The sequence below is a fragment of the Salvia hispanica genome, chromosome 3, assembly GCF_023119035.1.
Source record: "Salvia hispanica cultivar TCC Black 2014 chromosome 3, UniMelb_Shisp_WGS_1.0, whole genome shotgun sequence".
In the NCBI taxonomy this organism is placed as follows: Eukaryota; Viridiplantae; Streptophyta; class Magnoliopsida; order Lamiales; family Lamiaceae; genus Salvia; species Salvia hispanica.
In genome coordinates this window covers 17,154,871-17,177,428 of record NC_062967.1, presented here as the reverse complement: position 1 = coordinate 17,177,428, position 22,558 = coordinate 17,154,871, and the positions used below count along the sequence as shown (strand labels likewise).

The 22,558-nt window shown below is 35.0% G+C and overlaps 4 protein-coding genes across 6 annotated transcripts; 3 read left to right on the top strand and 1 right to left on the bottom strand.

Annotated features, from left to right (window-relative positions):
• Positions 1-325: 325 nt before the first annotated feature.
• Positions 326-2,836, top strand: LOC125210748 (myb family transcription factor MPH1-like). The gene is made up of 5 exons (XM_048110331.1): positions 326-491; positions 676-752; positions 1,824-1,927; positions 2,299-2,389; positions 2,485-2,836. Exons 1-5 carry the CDS (start codon positions 368-370, stop codon positions 2,680-2,682), a joined length of 594 nt encoding a protein of 197 aa, XP_047966288.1. The 5' UTR covers positions 326-367; the 3' UTR covers positions 2,683-2,836.
• A 145-nt stretch (positions 2,837-2,981) lies between these two features.
• LOC125215319 (WD repeat-containing protein 26 homolog) lies at positions 2,982-6,894 on the bottom strand. Of its 3 annotated transcripts, none has more exons than XM_048116705.1 (5): positions 6,836-6,894; positions 5,335-6,210; positions 4,621-4,722; positions 3,600-4,229; positions 2,982-3,311 (listed from the first exon to the last, which is right to left on the bottom strand). In XM_048116705.1, the coding sequence occupies exons 2-5, from the start codon at positions 6,118-6,120 to the stop codon at positions 3,147-3,149; spliced, it is 1,683 nt and encodes a 560-aa protein (XP_047972662.1). In that variant the 5' UTR covers positions 6,121-6,210; positions 6,836-6,894; the 3' UTR covers positions 2,982-3,146. The 3 variants fall into 3 exon arrangements, with proteins under 3 accessions (XP_047972662.1, XP_047972664.1, XP_047972663.1); XM_048116707.1 differs by having other exon boundaries at positions 4,624-4,722; XM_048116706.1 differs by lacking the exon at positions 6,836-6,894 and adding an exon at positions 6,655-6,709.
• Positions 6,895-6,962: 68 nt separating this feature from the next.
• Positions 6,963-8,082, top strand: LOC125209477 (fasciclin-like arabinogalactan protein 2). Its single transcript, XM_048109077.1, has 2 exons — positions 6,963-6,989; positions 7,612-8,082. The coding sequence occupies exons 1-2, from the start codon at positions 6,963-6,965 to the stop codon at positions 8,080-8,082; spliced, it is 498 nt and encodes a 165-aa protein (XP_047965034.1).
• A 5,311-nt stretch (positions 8,083-13,393) lies between these two features.
• On the top strand, positions 13,394-14,818 carry LOC125215320 (fasciclin-like arabinogalactan protein 2). Its single transcript, XM_048116708.1, has one exon. The coding sequence runs from the start codon at positions 13,440-13,442 to the stop codon at positions 14,598-14,600; it is 1,161 nt and encodes a 386-aa protein (XP_047972665.1). The 5' UTR covers positions 13,394-13,439; the 3' UTR covers positions 14,601-14,818.
• The last annotated feature ends 7,740 nt before the right edge of the window (positions 14,819-22,558 follow it).

The window sequence follows — 22,558 nt, the reverse complement described above, 5'->3', positions numbered from 1 at the left end:
ACGTACATATATACATATATATCTAACCCTTAATTATTTACAATGGATGTATTGCTTGCTAAGTTCCAATCTCATGAAAAACAAAAATCTAGTACATTTGATTTCACAATAAACCTCATGTAACACATACTAATTGATACAAAATGATAAAAGTCATGCAAAAGAATAAGAATTTATTAGTTCCCCAAAAGTCTACAAACCTTAGCAACAAAAGTCCATAGTCTCCGACCATCTTTTCTTCCTTACCACATTAATATTTATATATATAAATATTGAATTATCCACTGCATTTAGACAAACATATATCATATTTTCAGCACAAAAAGGCCCGCAGAAACATTCTTCTTCAATTCGAGCATTAAGAAAAATGAAAAATTCAGACAGCTCTAGGGTTAGAAAGTATAGGAAATCATCAGCCCCGCGGCTAAGGTGGTCACCTGAGCTCCATGACCGCTTTGTGGAAGCTGTCGAAAATCTTGGAGGGAGATATCGTAAGTCGAAATTATTCATTTTTACATTTTTAAGAATCTATTGCAGAAGTAATAATAGTTATCAATTATTTAGGGTTTGTCTTAGAATTGATCAATAATCTATGTGGAAGAAAGTGCAACCTTTTAATTTAGGGTTTGAAGATTTTCATCAATTTCTTTTTAGATGATATTTTTGAGTTTGCAGAAGCAACTCCAAAGAGAATTATGCAGATGATGGCTGTGAAAGGGCTCAAGATTTCTCATGTTAAGAGCCATCTTCAGGTATATGTTAAAATTGTTTATTTCAATTTGAATTATTTTGTTTTTTGTTTATGGTTCAAAACCAACTACTCCATACTAGAGGATTTGAATTATATATCAACCGACCTAAAAGATATTAGTGAAATTCGAACCATGACATTTTAACTATGGGGTTGTCATTTAATTTCTCCAACTATATCTAGATTTTTAAATATATAACACATTCTTGGCTTATTGCAGTGTTATACATAAAAATACCTTAATTATAAAGAAAAATACTTATAATACAAATCATAGATCGATCTCGAATGTTTCGTTTCTGTGATCAGATAAAACACAGTATGGGAAAAACCAACAATGTACAAGAAAAGCATAATACTAAGGTAATACTACTAAAGTTGTTTTAATCCCTAAAAATTGGAGTGGTTTTGTTTGTTAGAAATCTTAAATTCATATTAAATGCCTCTAAACTTCTGCATTAGGAATATGTATGAATTATTAGTAAATATTAGTAGTATATTACAGTAATATTTCATTGCAATATAAATTTAGATGCATGTCGTATTTGTTAAATCTAACAATAATAATAAATATCGACTAAAATGCATCAATCAACCTTGATGCATGCACATATCATGCATATATAACATATATCATGAACCATACATATCATGCATGAAATTGTGATGAAAATATAATGCATTTTGAACCAATTAATTTTATTATAATAATAAAAATAGCTACAATGTACATTTAACGAATATTAACGATGTAGCTACCAAAGTTTGAATAAAATAATCTAATTTTACATTTTTTATGACTATATAGCTGTAGCTAGGTTAGGTTTAGTTCATGTAACAAAAAAGTGTGTTGTCTTATGTAGTTGCTTTAAATGATTAAAATAAAGTCTCATTGTATAAGTTCGAACAATTATTTGTCTTTAATTTGTTGCATTGGACATTTACCTAACTCACCGTTCACTATATGCTGAAAATATTACTGAGAAGCAATGCATTATACTATATACTACTAGTAGTATTTCTTAATTTAATTAACTATTTAATTAATAGTTTTCCAAATTATTTTTTTCAGATGCACAGGAGCATGAAGGAATCCATGGGTTCAAACAATTTTATAGCTATTAAAAACTACCAACTAAAAGAATCCGAATTTATAACTTTATTCTCTTCTCAAAGGTAAGTAATTCTCGCCTTATATTATTGATTTTTTTATCCTAATTGGAATAAAGTAAGAAATTCAAGAAAGTTTCAATCTTCGACTAATATGTAACGTTTGAATTAGTTATAAGTTGTAACGTAATTTAAATTGTTTTTGTTTTCTTATTTTCTCACACAAAAAATATAGTATAAATTTTTACAAGTAAAAAATAATTGTTCAAGTTCTTGCATTGATGAGCATAAATTTATACACTGGTTTTTATAGTACAATTTTTTAGTTTTGTTGCTTATGCATTGTTGATCGCGTTGTTAAATCTATTTAACTCATGCGATTTTTTTAAATATTAGGAGAAAGTATTGTTAATATTAATAAATTTACAATTTTGCAGACAATTATCCGAAGCTCCAAATTGTGGAATTCAAGGGAGAAGGAGAAAACCCCAAATCGATGAAAATTTAATTTACCATCAACACCTGCAGGTAGAGACATTTGTACATATAGAAAAAGGGGAAGAAAGAGTTAGATAATAGATGTGCATATAAATGTAAATATGTTTGTTTATTTGATGGTGCAGGGTATAAAAGATAGCATAGAAAGCAAGAATGAGAGAGAGAGTGAAGAAGAGGAAGAAGATGAAGATGTTGAGAGTGGATTTGCATGGACAAACATAAAGATGATAGAGGTAGCACAACCAAATCAACTTAGCACCTCAACTTCATCTCAATCTTGCCCTCTCAATTTAGAACTCACTATGTCAATGCCATCACACTAAATCTATTTCTTTAGCTACCCTACATTCTTTTATTTCAACTATATATTTCAGGACATGACCAATCTATTTATGTGATGCGTTTTATTTCTATTATTTTATTTATTTAGTTAAAATGCTCATGATATTACCCATTCTTGGATTCAAATAATTGTGCAGTGAAGTTGATAGTGTTTAATTATTGCCAATAATTTCAAATTTTGACAATTCTCTATACACAATTAGATTGATCTTCCATAATTCATTAATTTCTAACTTTCAATATAATGGAACTAGTCTGGAATAGCATTAAAGAGCAGAAATTAGAAGAAGAAGAAGAAAAAAACATATATTGTTGTTAGAGTGAATGCTAGTTTGCATTCAAGAATTGTGTTACAGTGAGTGAAACAAGTAGCATGCTTGCTGCTTCAACATTTTGAGGTATGAGAATTTACACAGAAGCAAATGTTTTAACCTTTTCAAGTGTACTAGCTGTTTTCTTGTTTCGATCCCCATATGCGAATCGTACGATCATCGCTCGCTGATGCAAGCATATGATGATTGGCTGGATTCCAGCTAACACAGTTCACAGCTCCAGTGTGACCACTCAAACTACAAATCGGCTTCACATAGTGTCTGTGCCATATGTAAACCTGCAAACAGAAATTTCAACACATCATTCATCACATTGTTACAAGTATTCCAATATTATCCTCACGTCGCAAAACATCACGTGTTCATTTCATATGTATAATGACCAAAATAATACAGTACGCGCCTCTCTCGAAAATCTCACTGCAAATGTGATTATTGACCCCAAAAGGGTGTTTCTTATCATGTAAATACATTTATTATCTTTTACTTTGGTGCTCTGTCTAGAAACCTCAAAGAGACGAACGATATAAAACAGTAAATAAATAAGAGCAGAAGACAAAGATCACCTGGGAGTTCTCGCTTCCGCTGGCAATAAAAGCTTGCTTTAGTCCACCTAAACAAGACCGTACAACAAACCGGGAACGTTTGCTACCTATGTATTCTCCTATACAGTGTAAACATCCGTCTATATTATATAGATGAAGATCTCCATTCCATAGGCTAAGGAGCAACAGCTTTCCATCTTCGGACAGCACAAATGAAGTTATTGTTTGATTATCTTCAATTACTGTTTCAGGATATGTTTCCCGTTGAAACAAAACTACTCCATCCTCTTTATAATATGTAACTAACTCCTTCCCATCACTGGCGATTCCCAAGTCTGTCATACGATAAGTTGGGTACCCTGGCCAACATTCTACTTCTTTTCCTTCGAGATCCCACATGCGGGTGCTTTTATCAGTAACACCAGTGTATATATGTTTCCCATCTGCAGCCCATTCACATGAGAGCAAACCAAGATTTTGTGTTCCATAGACACAGAGGCATTCACCAGAATCGATATCCCACCGCCTAACTGTTTTATCTTCTCCACATGTAAGAATTTGATCATCTTCAGGGCTCCATGAAATGTAGGATACGGGTTGTCCATGACCAGTTAATCTACGCCTCATGATTACCTGACCGTCAACATTAACCTAAAAAGAAAGAAAGAAGAAAACCATCGGTGTACAAAAATGTATAATGCAAGCACAACATACATATTATTAAGGCATGGAATATATAATATGCATTTGAGATGATGCACCAAAAATGCATCATATTGCACATGAACTTCATGTAAAGTGATTTAACAGGAGGATGGCAGATTTAGATGAGTATAACTTAAATAAGAAACATCAATCCAGATAAACATATTCTTGCATATTCTTGCGCGAGATATTAGAATACCATAGAGTGCATTCTTGCAAACGAACGGAAAGAGAGTATCCATATATGGTAGAATTTCATCAGCAGGAGAGTGCATACATTTAAATCTTGAATAACTTCAGAAACAAAAAAGAATTCAGACAGAAGGAGAAGCAGTACCACCCATATGATCACATGGGAATCACGGGACGATGAGGCCAAGTATCTTCCGTTGTGAGAAAATTTCAGAAACCACACTTCATCGTTGTGTTCTTTTAATATCTGGGCTTGAAAGGAGATACAGGATATCAAATACAACAGTCATATTGGTGACAACTATTTGAGATCCTAGCAGTTACTCTAGAATCAAAGATATACTTTGTAAAGTTGATGTCCTATTACAGCAGGATAAGAGAAACACTTTGAAAAATCCACAATTGATAGTTTCAAGGAAGAAGTATTAATCCACCACTAGAACTAAATTCTCGAATGTAAGATCCTTTAACATCAGGTGCCAGTAGAAAGATGCCTAGAGTTTCGGTTATTTTCTTAAGCCCATTGTTTTCTTACTTGGCTAAACAAAAAACAAAAACCTTGAATGAGGAGCCATAGCAGATCAATACAAAGATGCATAAACATTAATTGTGCTAAAATACCACCTCATTTTAAAATCATAAACTTCAACACATCCCTCAGATAATGGGGCGTAACTCAGCTAGCACACGAACTTTTGTATTTCATTATTTTCTGATTTATTGGTGGTTGTGAGATTTGAGACTGATAGAACAGAAGCTTAAGCCATTAGAGAAGGGAGCTAGTTAAAGTTTTAATTCTTAACAGCTACAACAAGTACTTGTTTACTTCCACAAGTATATGTGCAGATTAAAATATTACCTGCACAGTTTGACAAGGAATCTGGTCTAATCCACACTGATGGTCCACGAGCAATGACATTTCCCCAACTGAGTTGTGGAGCCTGCAACCATCCCTTTGAAAGTCAAGAGCTTGTTCAACAAGACGCACCAATCTGTATTCCGGGATTACCACTGTTGGAGGAAGTAACTTGCGCAGTTCCCCCAAAAACTTTTTACGAGGACAGAGTCCTGACTCTTGAGTATGAGTTTTATCAAGCGAAATGTGGGATTGAGAAGCCATGATATAAGACAGTTCTTTAGCTCTGTCACGATTCACATTAAGTGGCATAATCTGGGTCCTAAGAGTATTCCCTGCATCCACTTCCTTTTCTCCATCCAGGAGTTCAAAAAATTTCCGCTCTAGTATCTCAAAAGATGTCGTTTTAATAATACTTTCATCTATTAGGTCAATTTGATGTAATGTTTTGACACTTTCATCCCATTGGCCATCAAGAATTTGCTGTATAAACGTAGCTACCAGATTGGAGTGTAAAGATATTCCTGACTCTTCCTCCAAATGTTTCCCAGTCTTTGAATAGCCAAGAGAATATATTGCCTCAGTTATGATGCGAACAAATCCAACTTTACTAATCACCCTATTCGAGCCAACAACCTTGTCATCTCCAGATGCTAACTGCAGAGCCATTGAACCACCTAATGAGCAACTACCTTGTTCTCCAACAGATATGCTGTCCGAAAGACCTCCTATATTTCCAGAGGGCACTTTCATACGTTTTGGGAGCGACTCGTCCTCTACACCTTTCATTATAAGCCCACTTCAAACGGATAACACGGAGGCACAAGGAAAGAGTTGAGATCTTTCTAGTCAGTTTTTTGATAAATCTCAGATAGTATTCTGTAAATGCAACAAAAGGATACTACTAAGTTTATGAGCAGAATTTAGTAGCAACAATAACTAAATATGGTAAAAGATCACTCACATCAAACTTCCAACATAAAAACCTCTCTTAATGCACAAAAAAAACATAAACCAGACAGCAAGTTGCAATTTAACTGAAGAAACTGATTTTACAGAAACTCAACAGAACAGCAGCTGTAAATCGATTCTTGACCCTCAAAGCAATCACATTGTTGGCAATCAATGAGTATGCAAATAGTATTCAAGATGAATCCGACTTAAAAACATATGCATCACAAAACCATCAATCAGTCTCAACTTCTTGCTTCAACCAGCTGACAAAAATGTCATCAATTTCTCAACAAACAAAGCAGCATTGGTTCCAAAAAACAACTAAAATGGAACCAAGATTAACCACATACAAAAAAGAATCAGAACTACCAACTTCCCCTAATCAAACAGCAAATGCAAATCCAAGTCCTCAAAGATTGGGATCAATTTCACGTACAGCTAAATCAAGAAACAGAACATCACAATGGCAATGAGTGATTGAACGCATGCTCGATTTGTAAATAGGGCGCGGAAATTGCAAGTAGGAAGTGATTAACAGAAATGGACTCACAAGAAAGCAGCATTGAAAGCGGTTGATGAAGAAAAAAGGAAATCGGTGGAGAATTTCAGTGATTCTCTCTCTCTGTATTGAAAACGTAAATAATGTAATTAGATACAGGGTTCTCCACCTAGCACGTATGGGCGACCATGGTGGACTGGTGGAGGTATTGACATCGGCATCGCATTGGAGTGGTGGCTTGGCCCATGCTGTCTCCGTCCCACTCTCACTTGTCATTAAAACTCATTACTAATCTTATTTCTTGATTGATAATTTTTATAAAAAAAATTGGATCATGACAATATATTTTGGTCCTACTTATAACCGAGTATTAAAATTATATTGTATTTCAAGAGTAATGATATAGCATTTCACTTTCACCTTTATAACTAATTTAATTGAAGAGTAATCCACAATGTTGAGGGTACTATGCGGATAGGGCTAACGTAATAAAAGTGTATTATAATCACTTTTCCACTAAAACATTCTATAAATAGAATACACGAGTTGGAACCACCATATATATTATGAGATCATATCAATTGGTTCGATTTCCTTCCACTCTTGCACGATGACACTCCAACAAACAATTCTATAGTCAATATCCACATTTCACATATCAACATTTGAATAATAACTCAAATATTGCACTCCTATACCACGAGGAATGGCAATGCATGCTAACCATGTCTATATATACGAAACACAATTCTTACAAGTTGTTCATTCCAAATAAAGAAACCTACTAGCATGAAGCCAATTAAAACATTGCTCCTCCCTCCTCCTAGCCGTCGCGGCCACGGCCCAGTGAGGCCCACGACATCACCCGTATCCTCGAGTCCGACACCTTGTTCTCCACCTTCAACAACTACCTCTCTACCACCGGCCTGGCCGCAGAGATCAACAGCGGCAGCTCCCTCACCGTGTGCGCCGTCGACAACGATGCCATGTCATCCCTCCTCTCCCACCAATACCCTCTCCCCACCCTCAAAAACATCCTCTCTCTCAACGTCTTCACCGACTACTTCGACGCCAAAAAGCTCCACCGAATCAGCGATGGCTCCACCACCACCTCCACCCTCTTCCAAGCCAACGTCAAAATCACCAGTCTCAGAGGCGGCAAGGTCGGCTTTGCCCCCGTAGACTTCTCTGATCCCATTGCTACATTCGTCAAATCCATCAACGAAATTCCCTACAACATCTCCGTTATCCAAATCAGCAACTACCTCACCTCGCCCGAGGCAGAAGCCCTCGTCTAATAGTATGAAACGATGATGAAACATTTTGTATAAATCGTGTATTTACCTCTACTCGTCTAATTAATGTTGCAATTTGATGAAAATAAATAAATCGGTTTCTAATATATATCTTGTTTGCTGGAGTAGTATTTTATTTTATGTTTCATTTATGCTTTTGGAATGTAGTACTAATTAATTGTTTCATTTAATGCTTTTAAAATATAAAAAAAAAGCACATAAGTAACAAACATAAAATGAAGAACAAATTAAAATTTTGGTCCCCTTATGTGATGAAAATATTGAAAATTAATTTCATTTATAATCGCTATACATTCTCGCATGTAAAAAGGAAAATTGTAATGCAAAACAAGATTTTGTATAATGCTTATTATAAATAGTTGTGATGCAAATACTAATATAAACGAAATAAGACACTGCTATAACAATATTATTTATAAAGGAAATAATATCATATCTACCGTTAATTAGGAAAATTCGACAACTAATGATAAAATTAAACTTACCTTATGATAAACACTCACTGGCGCTTTAAATTTTATTTGAGTCGTTTTCATTTCTTGTTTTGCTTTTGTTTTGAATCTGGGTTTTTTTGTTCTATCAAGTCGCCATTTAGTTTGATCTTTGCTTTTGTGCTTAATTATAATTAAAAAAAGTGATTGTTCTAATTTTTTTTAAAAGTGCTTTATTTTAAAACATTTGTTCTTGTGGCTAGTAACTTGCATTTTTATTATGATATGCTCGATGGTGAATTTTCCGTTTACCTTGTCATTTAATCATATACTGCTGGGATTGAGCCTAAATTTTCATTCATGTGAGTCGTTCTCTCTAATAAGGTGTGAACCATTTTCCACTAACACACTTTTATTTCTCTCTCTATCTTATTTTAATACTAAAATTAAAGTATAATATTTTTATATTTGATAAAAATATATAGTTAAAAATAATAATGTTATTTCTTATTGGATAACCGAAATCATCGGGTTCTATTGGGTCGATTCGGTAAGGATCCAAAACTAATAAGACTCGATCATAATCCATTAACCGTTCTTAAAAAAAATTGTTAGGCTTAAGAAAAGTTGTATTTCATTCGTCGCTCAATAATAAAGGCATTTTTTCAAGCACGGAGTTTAAAAATTTGTTTTAAGTAAGTTAAGTATAAATAAAACAAAATACTAAAATAAGAAAAACGAGCTAGGAGTATACTGTTTTTGAAAAAAATGGAGTATAATTCATAAATAATGAAATAACCCAAAAAGAATGCTTCTCTCAAAAAAGAATACTTAACTCAGCTATATGGAAAGGAGATTATTTGTCTCTATCAAAGTCGATTCTTCAAATATAATGAATTCGTACAAATATTATTATATAATGATTCTCTTATTATCTCATCCCTTCAATGTTTAGTGTGATTGTTAAGGGCATTATCTCAAATGTTAACTACGTCACACTGAAAAACTTAAATACAAAAAATAAAATGAAAAAATAATATATGTATATAGTACCTTATTTTAAACTTGGTTTTTATTTTATCATTTCATCTAGAAGGGTTATATTCAAATACTTATGGCATCTAATCCAAAATCAAGACCAAATCTCCACTCTTAGATTTTAAAATGAGTAGATGAAATTAAAATCTTACGAATCTCAATAAATAGTAGATAAAATATCAACAAAAGGGTAATATCGTTATTATGTTACATATGATAATTTTCGTGAATGTTTTTTTATATCAACATAGTGTATTACAAATATCAAGCAATATGAAAGAATATCAACATTTAGTACGAAAATATCATATTTATTGAGATTTTTACGTGGTTTTATTAAGATTTTTTTATGTATTTGTTGAAAAATGCGTTATCAATATTTCTGAAAACTAAAATAAAAAATATCAAATTTCATCATCAGAACGTTGTTGGAAATATGCAATTGACATCTTGTTGGAATCTTTATAAAATTATCTTTAATTTGATATATTTTTTGCAAAAAAATAATTTAAATCGAAAGTTACATGTAAATTTAAAGTTTTAAGATGATTTTAATGAGAGAGAATTGGCATTATTGTATCTAATTTTATTTATTAATTTTTTTAAAATTAAAAATATAATCCAATATAATATTATTTAATATAGATCTTGTCATCAATGGTAAGATTTAGTCTTAGTTTGGGATTCAATTAGTTAGCAATTGATCATCCTTCGTCTAGAATACGTAAGATTATTAAATTTAATTTTCTGTGTCCTTGAAAGTTAAATTAAATACCAATACTCTGACAACAAATTTGTAATGATACAAGTACTAAGTTTTAATCAAAATTGAATTTTGTTTTATATTTTTTATTTTACAATTTTGCCTAACAACTTTGTTGTTTATTAACCACATTGTTTTTCATTGATGACACTATTAAATTCTAAACCTAATTTTTATTTCGATTAGGTGAATTTCCACGACGTGGAAATTGATCACCCTAGATAAACCTTATAATTTGTATCAAGTCACGTCATTAATTATCATAATACAAATTCAAACTCGTGTCTGTTTATCTTATAATTATATCTTTTTACTCTCCCCATATTTATATTTTAAGAACATGCAAACTCAGTGCACATATATTTACATTTTACTACTACATCCGTCTTTTTAAAAAAAAAATTAAAATGACATGAGTTTTAATATACTTATCCTTCCGTCCATTAAAATATGGGCAATAAATATACACGAGAATTAAGATAAAATTAGTAAAAGTAAGAAATAGTAGGAAAATAGTAGTTAAAGTAGTGTTAGTAGGTAGTGAGACCTATATTATTAAATTGATATGACTTTCCAAAAATGAAATGCAATATTTTTGTAGGACCAAGAAAATGGTAAATGCTCATATTTTTATGGGACGGAAGAATTATAACCTAATCGTAAAGTAAGAAAAATATAAAAAAATGAAGTGATTGAAGTATTTTTAGTGAGAATAAGTCTTACTAGACAAAAAATTTATAAAACAAAAGGTTTTAATTTTAAAAAATGAATAAAAATGGTAATAGTTTTATTTTTAAAGTAAGGAGGTAGTTATGTTATGTAAAATAGAAACAATTTAAAATCTAAACCAAAATCATAAATTGAATAATATAGTTATATAGTCTATCTGTCCCATCGTGTGTGACACATTTCTTTTTTGCACATGTTTGAGAAAAAATATTACAAATAGTTAAAATGAAGAAAAAGTAAAATAAGAGATAAAACAATTTAGGAGAGAGAAGAAAATGTAGAAGAAAGTTTCCTCCCATTATTCTCTTGTACTTTATTTTTCTATTTTGCTTTTATGACTCTTTATCCCAAAAGAATATGCATTTTTGGTTGGGCACGAGTTTTAATCATAATTGATAAATATTCCGTAGGAGACAGTAGAAAGAAAAAGTAACTAAAGTACCTTTAGTGGAGAATGAGTATCATCTCATAGAAAAGAGTTTAAAATTAGAAAGTATATTTTTAGACGACAAAAAAGGAAATAGAGGCAACTTTTATGGGACAGGGAGTATGATTTTCCCAAACCACATACGAAGAGAAATATGTCGCATATAGTGGGATGGAGGAAGTAGTATTCTTTTTGCTCTATTAGTATTAGAATATTTCTTTTGGGTATGAAAATTAACAAATACATAATTGAAAAATTCGTGGGGTGAAAGTGAAAATAAAATAAATGACAGCATAAAGTAGAAGAGAATAAAATAAGTGAGATAAATATATTATATTTTGCTAAAAAAGAAAGTGATCCAACTCTAATGGAACATCACAATAAGAAACATGATCCAACACTAATTGAATCGAGAGAGTATATCAACTGATAGAACTCACATATTCTATATTATTATCCTCAAACATGCCCTGTTCAATTTTGGACACATAAAAGGCCGACAATTTATTATACACATAAAAGTAATAATCCATAATGGGATACCACTGAAAATGTGGAGACAATCTGACCATGATTGAGCCCCCTCTCTCCAATAGTTGTAGAATATAATTTAATAAATAAAGTGTAATCAACACTATACATCGTTGACAACTAAGATGGATGATTTTAACCAATAAACCACCACATTGAGCTGTATCCAAATTGTGTGATTGATCACTGTCTTCTTCATAATTATTTCTATTATCCAACAAAAATATACTAAAAAAATGTTAAATGTGCAAGCTTGTGTTTCCGCCGACACTTTTCTTCAACTAAACTACAAAAAGGTCATTGTTTCCTAACAATAACCACTATTTAATGCAAACAATTAACAATTACCATACTATCTTAATCTCTGGTTGGATCATAATAGTTCTGATGGAAATATTGAGTAGTTATTCTATTTTTATCCATTTAAATTATTTTAATACTAATACTAGCATACTGTACGTAGGAACATGTCAATTTGAAATATTTGAAAGTACTTCCTTCGTCCCTAAATTTTATCACATTTTGATCGGGCACAAGTTTTAAGATATGTAATGGACTGTGAGTTGAAAAGGTTAATGGAGAGTGGATCCTACTTTTATATATTAGTAAAAATGTGAGTTGGAATGAGTTAATGGAATATGTGGTATAAAATGTGAGTTGGAATGAGATAGTGGAATATGGGGTCCACTATGAGAAATGGTAAAAAGTTAAATATGACAAATTTTGTGGGACGGACGGAAATAGAAAAATGTGACAAAATTTAAGGGACGGAGGAAGTACTATATGATGGTTGATGTGATGGTTCAACACCTCATCCCTTATATATGAGATCAAGGGTTCGATTCCTTTCCATATGAATGGAGCAATACACTTGGTTAGCCTCTTGTCGAGCAAACAATTTGTCAGTGCTCTATCGCTTAGTGCGCTAATTGTTGGAATAAGAGATTAGTCATCTAGCTGTTATAAGGAAAAATAATTGTAATATATAGGTTAAATTCAACTGAACTAGCCAACATATATAATGAAATTGAAGAATGACTGGCTCAACAATTAACCAATTCGCATCAAGAATAAAAAGTTAAACTCCTTCAAACTCGAGCTTGAAGAATTTGAGTAATGCTAATAACAAAATCTAAAACATTTAATCATAATAAAAATGCATTATAACCACTTTTCCACCAAGAAATATTATAGTAGTAGTACACAATTTGGAACCACCATATAATAATATCATATCAATTGGTTCGATTTTCTTCCCTTCTTGCACGATGACCCTCCAACAAACGTGCTATAGTCAATATCTAAATTTCATACATTTGAAAACTAATTTAAATTACAAGGAATGAAAATGCATGGTGGTATGTGTATATATACAATTCTCCAAAAGTTGTCCCTTCAAAAAAAAAAACACTATACTACCATGAAGCCGATCAAATTATTGATCCTCCTCCTCCTCGTGGCGGCCGCGGCCACCATGAGCGAGGCCCACAACATCACCCGCATCCTCGGGTCCCACCCCTCCCTCTCCACCTTCAACCACTACCTCTCCGTCACCCGCCTCGCCGACGAGATCAACCGCCGCGTCACGATCACCGTGTGCGCCGTGGACAACGCCGCCATGTCCTCCCTCCTCTCCCACCAATACCCCCTCCCCACCCTCAAAAACATCCTCTCCCTCCACGTCTTCGCCGACTACTTCGGCTCCAAAAAGCTCCACCAAATCACCAAGGGCTCCACCACCACCTCCACCCTCTTCCAAGCCTCCGGCGAGGCCGCCGGCACCTCCGGCTACGTCAACATCACCAATTTCAAAGGCGGAAAGGTCGGATTCACCCCCGTTGACTCCGATGTTGACCCTCCCATGGCCACATTCCTCAAATCCATCCACGAATCGCCCTACAACATCTCCGTCATCCAAATCACCAACGTCCTCACCTCGCCGGAGGCCGAGGCCCCCGTCTCCGCCCCCACCGATCTCAACCTCCTCTCTCTCCTCGCCAAGCAAGGCTGCAAATCCTTCTCCGATCTCGTCGCCGGCGCCGGCGACGGCGTCGCCGACGTCTTCACGGAGTCGGTCGAGGCCGGCCTCACCGTGTTCTGCCCCTCCGACGCGGCGATCAAGTCGTTCTCGCCGGCGTACAAAAACCTCACCGCCGCCGGAAAAAACTCGCTGCTGCTGTACCACGGCGTGCCGGAGTACAATTCGCTGGGGATGCTGCGGGTGAGCAACGGACTGATGCGGACGCTGGCGACGGAGGGGGCGAAGAAGTTCGATTTCACGGTGGCGAACGACGGCGACGAGGTGAGGCTGAAGACGGGGGTGGTGACGGCGACGATTAAGGGGACGGTGATTGACGAAGATCCGCTCGCGATTTTCAAAATTGATAAGGTTTTGCTGCCTACGGAGCTGTTTAAGGCGGATCCGACTGCGAAGGCGGAGTCGGCGGAGGCGCCGGGGCCGGCTGGGGAGGATGAAGCGCCGGCGGATGAGGATTCAAATGGCGGCGGTTTCACGGTTGCGCGCGGTGGCGGGATCGTGGCGCTGAGTGTTGCTTTTGTTTTTGGGGTTTTATTTGTTTGAAAATTTTAATTTAATTTTAAATTTTTGAGAAAAATAGATTTGTTTTGAATAAAAGTTTTTTTTTTTGCTACTGTAAAAATTTGTAATTTTATTGGCTTATTCGGTGTGTGTGTTTTGATATTGGATTTATACAGTAGTAATTTTTATTTTTTTTTAAACATAAATTTGCTCAATTATGCATGCTTGTCTTCATGAATGAATACAGATTACTTGAGAGCGATGCAAAAGAAATTGCATGTGAATGTTCCTCAATTATTCATGAATTATGATCAGAGAAAAAATTGGTTCATATGAAAGTTTAAAAAATATACTAGTAATTGTCTGTAATTGAATATATTATTTATATAAAATATAGCAAATGTTAAAATGCATTTGGAGAGAGAGAAGTGTGGCCTGGGTTAATCCATGTATTATTATGTAAAATACAGCTAAGATTGGCTCCACAGATATCATCTTTTATAAACAATTCCACAGCTAGCCCATCATTAAACAGCTATTTAAGTATTTAGGAACACGAATTTTGTAAGTAAACTAGACCAAGGATCCTTAAAGCATTATTGTTCGTACATTCGCTAGGAAATGGATCCCCTGCTGTGCACAGCAGGGTCGGTGTTTAAAACACATCATCCTGTGAACAAAACTACATTCGCTAGGAAATGGATTCCCTGATGTGCACAGCAGGGGTCTATGTTTAAAACAAAGCATTCAATGAACAAAATGCAACAACACTTGTTTTATTTCTCTTTCTTTTTCCTTTTCTTTGATTTAATTTTGCCTGTGAGAAATGGCACAGCCCTTGCTGTGCACAGCAGAGATTGAATACTAGAAATCACGCTTTCGAGTGATTGAATACTGTTAAAACTCTTATTTTATTTTCCAAGAATAAAACAAATTATTTTTGTTATAATGTTGTTATGTTTTACATTTAATGGATGTTTATTACATGTTTAAATGTCTAAATAACTTAACAAAGTCTAAGTCTTTGTTTTAGTAGGCCGGTTGTGGTGTCGTCCACTTTAAGGTAACACGGTCAGTTCTGAACAAAGAAAAAGAAGAATTTCACAACATAGATAGGCTTAGACTACCTATCGTGAACGGTTGCAATGTCAGTCCGCATATTTCTAAACCTTAACGAAATAAGATGATATTGGTGTGGTATAGCACTAAATTGGATCTAACAAATGCGAGACATGTCTTTACGCTATCTACTGAAAGACGAGGTCTTGTTAATTATTGTTTCTTAATCAATGTACGTTAGCATTGAGCATACGATATTGATTATGCACTACTTTGACTTACCAAATGGTGCGGGTTTTTCGCAACCGAATAAACCTGGTATATTGGGTAGTGGTGATTTATATCTAGCGGTGCTAGGATTGCTATTATATTGAATCGTGCGCGAGGTGAGTCTCGTTTGATAACATCCTCAAGAGGAGCTCGAAATAAGGTTTTATTATTCGGAACCTAGCTAGTTGAAGTTTGATTACTCTATGAATAATAAATGAGAATTTCTTGTTGAGTCCACTCTTGGAATTAATAAAAGATTAATTAATTAAGTCTATAGTAGACACTAATTAATTAATGGATGTTTCTATCTTAAGCGCGGGAAATAAATAACAAGCAATGGAAACCCGAATTACTTATAATTTCGGATTTGGATGTGGAGTGCAATATTAATTCTGTAGTGGCTGCTCGTAATATTCCAATTAAAAGCTTATATTAAATTGGGATTCAATTTAATTAGTCAAAAGTTAATTGGAGGAGCTCATATCCAAAACCTTCCATAGATCCCTGTCAGGGCCCAATATGTGACTTAATATAAATAGGAGAATAAAGGAGACAGAAATATCAGTTGTTACACAAGCAAAATTTCGTCCCCTTCTCGACATAGAAGAGGACGAAAATTCCTCTTCCTCTCCTCCATGAGATAGGTTTTTCGTCTTCTTTATTTAAGTCCTAGTATACTGGTGAGATCAGCTGTGACGCCCCGGAAATTTCGATCCTTTCTTTCGAGATAAATCGGATTTAGTAGCTTAACTAATTTTCTCTTAGAAGTTGTGTAATCGTACTTTTCCTCGTTGTATTCGACTTTGGAGTAGTTTAAGTATTCTCGTTGGAGGAAATAAAGTGCAAGAAAATTTAATTCAAGAATAAAAGTGGAGGAAATACTTTCACTAGAGAAATGTGAAAATGTTTGGAGAAATAGAAATGCATGAGAATAAAGTATTTAAGTACATACATCTTTATTTGGTACAAGAGTGAACATTGACAAGCTACTACTATCCTAATGGTCTCAAGACCGAAGACTTTGGCTCCAAGCTAGAAGTAAGAATGTGAATGCAAGCATAGTAGGGATAAGATCCCCTCTTCTTCTTCTTCCCCATCCTTCTAGATTTTCAGCCCATAAGGCTCCAAAGTTCCAACCATGTACCTACAAATTTTACACCAAATTGGGGTTAGAAAGTGACACACAAGTAAAGAGAGAGGGAAGCACAAGCTAAATAAAGAGATGGAGCATTTAGTGATAATGTAGCTAAGCAAGCTACAAAGTATAGCATGAGGTAAGAAAATCTTGGTCACCATCTCCTCTAACATCAAAAGGGAGTCGAGACAAAGGGGCATTGGAGAGCGAGCTCCTACACAAGACCAAAAATAGAAGATGAGACAAACTCTCATCTCCCCGTCGATCGAGGCCGAGAAATCAGCCAAGAGAATCAGCCACAATCACCAAAGCGGCAAGAATCTCACAATCATCAAGTTCGAAAGTAAGAGAGCTAACAAGCCCAAAATAGGAGCCTTTGACTCCAAGTCTCAAACCTAGCTTTCAATAGCTTAGCACCATATAAGCAGCCTCTCCTCACCTCCTCCACCACCACATTCCATCACCACAAATTCTACACCACACCAAGCGCGAAGAGCAGCGAGGGAGGAGGGAGAGGGCAGCGAGTGGTGACGGCAAGGACAGCCACCACCGATACAAGTTCAAACAAGTGAGGTAAACAACCTCAACACCCATCTCCATCGCATCATGTAGATCAACCAATAGATAGCCAATAACTTAGATTCATAGAAGCTCAATAGAATAGTCATAACAGTAGCAAGCATAAAGAACCAAACACCAACACATGATACCAATGCTTAGTCAAGTATGGGAAACTCCGAAATCAGTAAACCACAAGTATGACAATCATATAAACAAGACTAAGTGTAGCAAAAACAATAGCAAGCTCCTTCCAGTGATTAAGTGCAGCCAAGTTCGAATCAATAAGTGTTAGAGAGCCCCAAGCTTTCGTTTTTATCGTTGAAAATTGAGTAGAAGGGGGGGGAGGAGACTTAGCTTAGGCGAGGAGAAACTGCGGCCGGCAAGCGGCGTCCCGATGGAGCCGAAGAACTTCAGCCCGGAGAAAAGGGCTGCGGATCAAAGCGGCGGCCGGGACGAGGGGGGCGCCGGGCGACGGGCGTCGACGGAGTCCGAAAACCTCCGGGCGGGGCTGCGTCGCGGCGAGAGAGGGAGAAGGGCGATGCTCCCCCTTTTCGCCGCAGTTCGCGGGCCGGCGGCGGACAAGAGCCGGGGCCCCGGGGCGAGTCGCCGGGCCCCGGTGGCGCGATCCCGCCCGAGAGGAAGGGCGAGGGTGCGTGCATGCGTCGGGGGCGAGAGGAGGCCGACCGGCAGCACCCGAGCACGAAAAGGAGGCGCCCGGTTCTTTGTGATTCCCATTTAGGGATTTTGAAATTCGACGAATCGGGAGAAATTTGGAGAAGAGATGTGGAAATCGCGAGGTAGAAGGGCGACAGGGAAAGGACGGCGGCCGCGGCGCCGGGGATGAAGGGGGCCGGGGCCCTGTTCCTGGAGGGTTTCAAATTTTTGAGAAAATTTGAGTCCGAAGGGAAAGATGAAAAGGGGAAGAAGGAGAGGGTTTCCGCGCGCCGGAGATGGAAAGTGGCGTCGGCTGCTTTTCTTTAGAGAAATTTTTGGGAATGATTTGAAAAATTTGTGGAGAGAGAAAAGTTGCCCGAGGGGTGAGGGAGTCTGTGGGCTGCCCATTTCAAAATTTTTCGGTTGGGCCAATTTATTTTAAATGGTTGTGGGCCTTAGTAGTTAATTAAAAATTTGGGCCAAGGAATTTCTATTGATTTGGGCCGTGGATTTATTTTTTGGGGCCCAGAGTTAAATTATGAGAAGTTGGGATTTAATTTAAGAAATGATTTGGGAGCTCAATTAATTAATTCCCGAATGATTTACTAAGTTCCAAAGAGGAGAAAATAAGTTGAGCTCGAAAGGCCGAGGAATAAATTCAAAAATTTATTTAGATTCCGGAAAATAAAGTAGTAAAGTGGGAGACGAAGCCGACCGGCGTCACCCGTACGCCATGGCGGCCTTAAGAAAAATCCAAGAAAAGGATTTAAGAAGAGACTTTCCAAGAATTCCTATTCTTATTATTAAGTGCCCGAATATTTAAGTTAGAGAAAAGGATTTCTCCAAGTTAATAAAGAGAATAAATAAACTGCAGAAAGAGGAAGCGAGTAGGATTAAGAAAAAAACCTTAGGCCGAGACTAAGATGTAGGTGCTATCCATAGGGTGCGCATTCTTTCTAGAGAGAAATAATTAATATTAATTAGCGGCTACGCTATTTATTTTCAAGGGATAAATTGCTCAAAGGGGGAGTGAAGCCAAAGCGAGTAATTGAGTAGACATAAGCATATCGGTGGGTTTCTTTTAATATCCAAGACTATAGGGGATATAAAGCAAATATTTGTGAAATTATGAAAAATCATCTTTTCTCAAAATGAAGCGTGATTAATTTAAAGTTGTTTCATGCCAAAAATATTTGTATTGAGGCTATCCGTTTGGGGGTTTTAGCCCCCGGGTTTTGGCGATGCCGGCCCGAGTTTACGAAATTTGGTTCCCAAGGACCCCAAATCCCGTCGGAATAATGTGCGAGAGCCCTGAGCCATACTGTTCCGGCGATGTGTCCCGGCGGGGGGCCACCTTCACGGGACACGATTCACAGTATGGTAGAAATTTTGAAAGAACTTAGGCTGCTGACCTTTTAAGATCAAAGAATTTAGTATGCCTGGCCTTTTAAGAAAAACCCCGATCTTGTGGGTGGACGAGTATATATATTGATGTTTTGTTTTCGGATGTGTCCATGGGTACTCCTTGCCCAAATTTTGCATGTATTTATAAATGTGCGGTTGAACGTCAAGAGAATAGAGATATGATCGGAGTCGATGCAACTAAATAATCAAGTGGATCTTTCACGATTCGTGTTTCATACGAAGTCGTCTAGTATGACTTATTCCGTGCTCTTTAGGGAAATGAGACATCTTAGAATCTCACCTTCGAACTCGATTTATTGATGTAATATTCATTCTAGTTCTAAGACCATGAAATGGTAATTTTAGCTTCTATTCTATGAAATGTTCGTGGGCCTTCGAGTATATTCACAAGTTCTTTCCCCTTTTCTTCCCGTTTCTTTAACCCCCCCATTAGTCGCAATTTACCCACTTTCTCTATCCTTAGCAAAGTGCGGTCGTGACATCGCCCACCCGATATCGGTTAGTCCGGAACCAGACGGAAGATCCGTGGTTTAGTACTAAAGATCTTCACGTGGAGAAAGCGCAGCTATCTTCGATTCTTTGGAGAATCATCAAGGTATAATAGCTAAACCGTAGAAAAGTATGTTTTAGGTTTCAATTATTCTAAAGCATGATTTATTTGAGTTATGAGCATGATACATGTGATAATTGCGCGAATAAAATTTGTCTAAATAATCGACTAAATAGATCTTGATTATCTGATTTCTTTGTTGTGCATTAAACACCCAGCTTCCTTGCCACCCCTTCAACTCGCTCATAGAAGAGCACGGAGATCGATTCTTATTAAATGTAAACTCTAAATATTGTAAAAACTTCAAATTACGATCAAAACTATTAGAAAATGTCAACATACAACGGATGATAAAATAATAGCAATAAAAAATGTGAACACGATGTCACGGTTGATGTTGTGTTGACATTTTTTGTTCTATTTTTTTTTATATTTTTAACGCCCAGATCATAGTTTAGAGTTTGTACAATATATAGAATTTGCATTTTATCACTACTCTACATAGGTTTTTATGAATTATTGATATCACGCTTCAAATAATTAGATCGTAAAAAATCTTATTTTATTTTTTAAGGAATAAAATAAATTATTTTGTTATAATGATGTTATGTTTTTATATTTAATGATGTTATGCTTTATATTTATTGATTGTTTTGCATATTTAAATATATAAAAAACAAAACAAGTCGAAATCTTTGTTTTGTGAGTGATTAGGCGTCGTTCATACGAAGTAACACGATCACTCTAAACAAAGGAAAACGATATTTCACAAACTAATGAGTGACTACCTATCGTGAAAGTAGCAATATAAGTCCGTATATTTCCAAACCTAAACGAAATAAGATGACATTGGTGTGGTATAGCAATAAAACAGATCTAACAACGAGACAAATATTTTTGCTATTTATTAAAAACGAGGTGTTGATAAACTAATATTTTAGTATTTCTTAATCAATAAATTTGTTTTGAATTGAGATGCATTGCTTTAATTTATCAAATGGTGGTTTTTTAAAAAGAAACCCCGATATTTTGGAAAAGGGAATTATTTATCTAGGGTGGGATTTTTTAATTTAATTTTCGCTGTTTCCCGGTTTGATAATGTTCTGAAAGCTTGAAATAAATTTTTAATATTAAACCCTGCGTTTGAAATTTTATTAGGGAATAATAAATAAGATTTTAAGTTTATTGGAGAAAAAGATATTAAATAATTAAGTCAATACGGACTTAAAATAATTAATGAACATTTATATTTAACGGAAATAATTAAATTTAAAAAGGGGAAACCCGGATTTTATAGTTTTATTTAAAAGGTAAAATATTATTTTGGGTTGATAATAATTTTTTTTTTTGGTTGAAAAAACGGGTAAATTTTAATTAATTAAAGTCAAATAGGTGTGACCCATCTAAACCCCCATAGATTCTGTTTTTAAAATGTGTAACTTAATATAAATATAAAAATATGAGACATAATCGTGAAACAAAAATTTTTTTATCCCTTTTTCTTTGGGCAAATTTCTCTTCCCCCTGTTGGGTTTTTTTCTTTTTTAAAATTTTAAATAAATTTGGGGAGATAAACACCTTTGATATTAAAAATTAAATTTAAACCCGGGTAGTTAGAAAGTTTTAGAAAAAGGCAAGTTGATTTTTAAAAATCATCGGTTTTGGTTTCCACCGTGGGAAAAATGCTTTGTTTTAATTAACAAAAGCATGATGTAATTCAAGTTTTTGGGATACTTGTGATAAGGGGCTAATAAATTTGCTTTTAAAAATCAGAAAAATCAAATTGGTAATTCCCATCAATTTTGTGGTCATCTAAAATCATAATCATTTTAAATTTTTTTAAATTTCTCACTATAATACACTACTCAGGTTTTGGGTATTTGCTCAACATTCACGTATTCCATCAATTTCTCATATTTTAATTTTATCCCTAAAATTTCATTTTATCATTTCGTTTATTTATAATAAAGTCCATTTCACTTTTAATATAAAATAAGTAGGTTTTTTTATTTCCCATATTGATATAAAACCAAAATAAAAAGCCAAACATTCTCAAACTTTTATTCTTTTTTTTCAATTTTTAAAAATCGTTTTAAAAAGTATCTAAAAACAAAAAAAGTATTTTAATATTTTAATAAAAAAATAAATAGTGCAGCGTTAAAAATTTGATTGAAAATCTATGTGCTATAATTTAAAAAAAAAAAGAAAACAAATTTGGAGTTATAATAATGTGAACTATAACGCCTGGGAAAAGTTTGGCCCAATAAACTAGAAAAGGAGGTGCCTGTTTTGTAAACTACTGACCTAATACTATTATAGCCCAATAAAATTAAGCCTCTCCTGCTG